The sequence below is a fragment of the Oxyura jamaicensis genome, chromosome 8 (assembly GCF_011077185.1).
Source record: "Oxyura jamaicensis isolate SHBP4307 breed ruddy duck chromosome 8, BPBGC_Ojam_1.0, whole genome shotgun sequence".
NCBI classification, from domain to species: Eukaryota; Metazoa; Chordata; class Aves; order Anseriformes; family Anatidae; genus Oxyura; species Oxyura jamaicensis.
Window position 1 is genome coordinate 28,705,330 of NC_048900.1, and position 1,334 is coordinate 28,706,663.

The 1,334-nt window shown below is 68.7% G+C and overlaps 1 protein-coding gene across 17 annotated transcripts in view; it reads left to right on the plus strand.

Annotated features, from left to right (window-relative positions):
- The window catches only part of NFIA (nuclear factor I A), a 348,955-nt gene that overhangs the window by 99,023 nt on the left and 248,598 nt on the right, over positions 1-1,334 (plus strand). For 8 of the 17 annotated variants that reach the window (XM_035333981.1, XM_035333986.1, XM_035333987.1 and 5 more), the window contains exon 1: positions 7-108. The exons of the other annotated variants lie outside the window; for them this stretch is intronic. In XM_035333981.1, the coding sequence (XP_035189872.1) occupies positions 82-108 (27 nt within the window). In that variant the 5' untranslated portion in view covers positions 7-81. Of the gene's footprint in view, positions 1-6; positions 109-1,334 lie in introns of those variants that run through there. 17 annotated transcript variants of the gene reach the window in all.

The following is a 1,334-nucleotide window of genomic DNA, read 5'->3' on the forward strand; positions in this document are numbered from 1 at the left end:
CCCCCCTCCCCTCCTCTCCCCCTCTGTCTCCCTGTGTCCCCGCACACGCACACCTCCAGCCCGCAGCCCCCCGCAGCAGACATGTATTCTCCGCTCTGTCTCACCCAGGTAAGCGGTGCCGGGGCGCGGTGGGGCCGGCGCTGCTGGGGCGGGGGGGGGGGGGGGTTAGGGGGGGTCGTGGGGGGGCGCGTGTGCGCCGGGGCAGGGGCAGGGGGCGGCTCGCCGAAACTTCACTTCGGTGCCTTTCCCTTGCATCTCCCCCCACACACACCCCCCTCTTCTCTCTCTCCCCATACCCCCTTTCCCCGCACGGCCATTTGCGGCGGCACATGGCTAATGGCGCCTACTTATTAACGGCTTAATTAATAGTGGGGGGGGCGGGGGGGGGGGGGCCGTGCGGGCGCGGGGCTTTGCGGGACGCCCCCCGCACCGCTGCCGCCGCGGCCCCGCCGTGCTTGGTCATCCGCGATCGATGCCGGCGCCGGAGCGCCCCGGCCGCCGCTGCGCCCCGCGGTGCCCCCGCTGCCCTCCTTCCCTCCCTCCCTTCCCTTCCCCTTCCCTTCTTTCCCCTTCCCTTCTTCCCCCTTTCCCCCTTTTTTTCCCCTTCCCTTCCCTGCCCTCCCCACCCGACACGCCGGCTCCCCCGCCCCGAACTCCGCACTTTTTGTTTACGAGCCGGCGGCGGGGGCGGCCGGGGGGGCTGGAAGGGAGGGGGGGTGAGTGGAAAAGGAGCGCGGGGACGGGGACACTCGGGGGGCACCCGCGGGACACGCGGGGCACGATCGGCCCCGCACGGCCCCGCGGAACAGCGCGCAGCAGCCGCGCACGGCCCCGGGGCGGCCGCGTTGCGCGGGGAGCCTGGGGAGCTGCGCGCAATTTTGGGGGGGACACCCCCCGCAAACCCCCCGCACACCTCCCACAAACCCCCCGCAAACTTGTTTCGGGGTGCGGGTGCGTGTGTGTCGCCCTCCCCGCCGCCCGCGGGACTCGGCGCAACTTTTGCGGCCCCCCCGGGCCCCGTTTGCGGGGAGCTGCGGCCGGGAACGGGAGGTCCGGGGGGGGTCCCCGCGGTGCCCCCGGGGGGGGGGGGCGGGGGGGCGCCGCCCCCCCCCCCCCCCCCCCCCTTCCCGCTCCCTGCTGCAGGACGCTAAATTGCACACCTTCAATTAGCAGGATATAATGGTTTAACGAGGAAACGCTTTGTGGCGGACTCAAACCCCAGATTATTTCCTCCTGCAGGAGATTTTTGCCTGCATTATTCTCCCTAATTTAATTTGAATGCATATTTTTGAATATTTTTTTTCTGATTTTTTTTTTTTTTTTTTTTTTTTTTT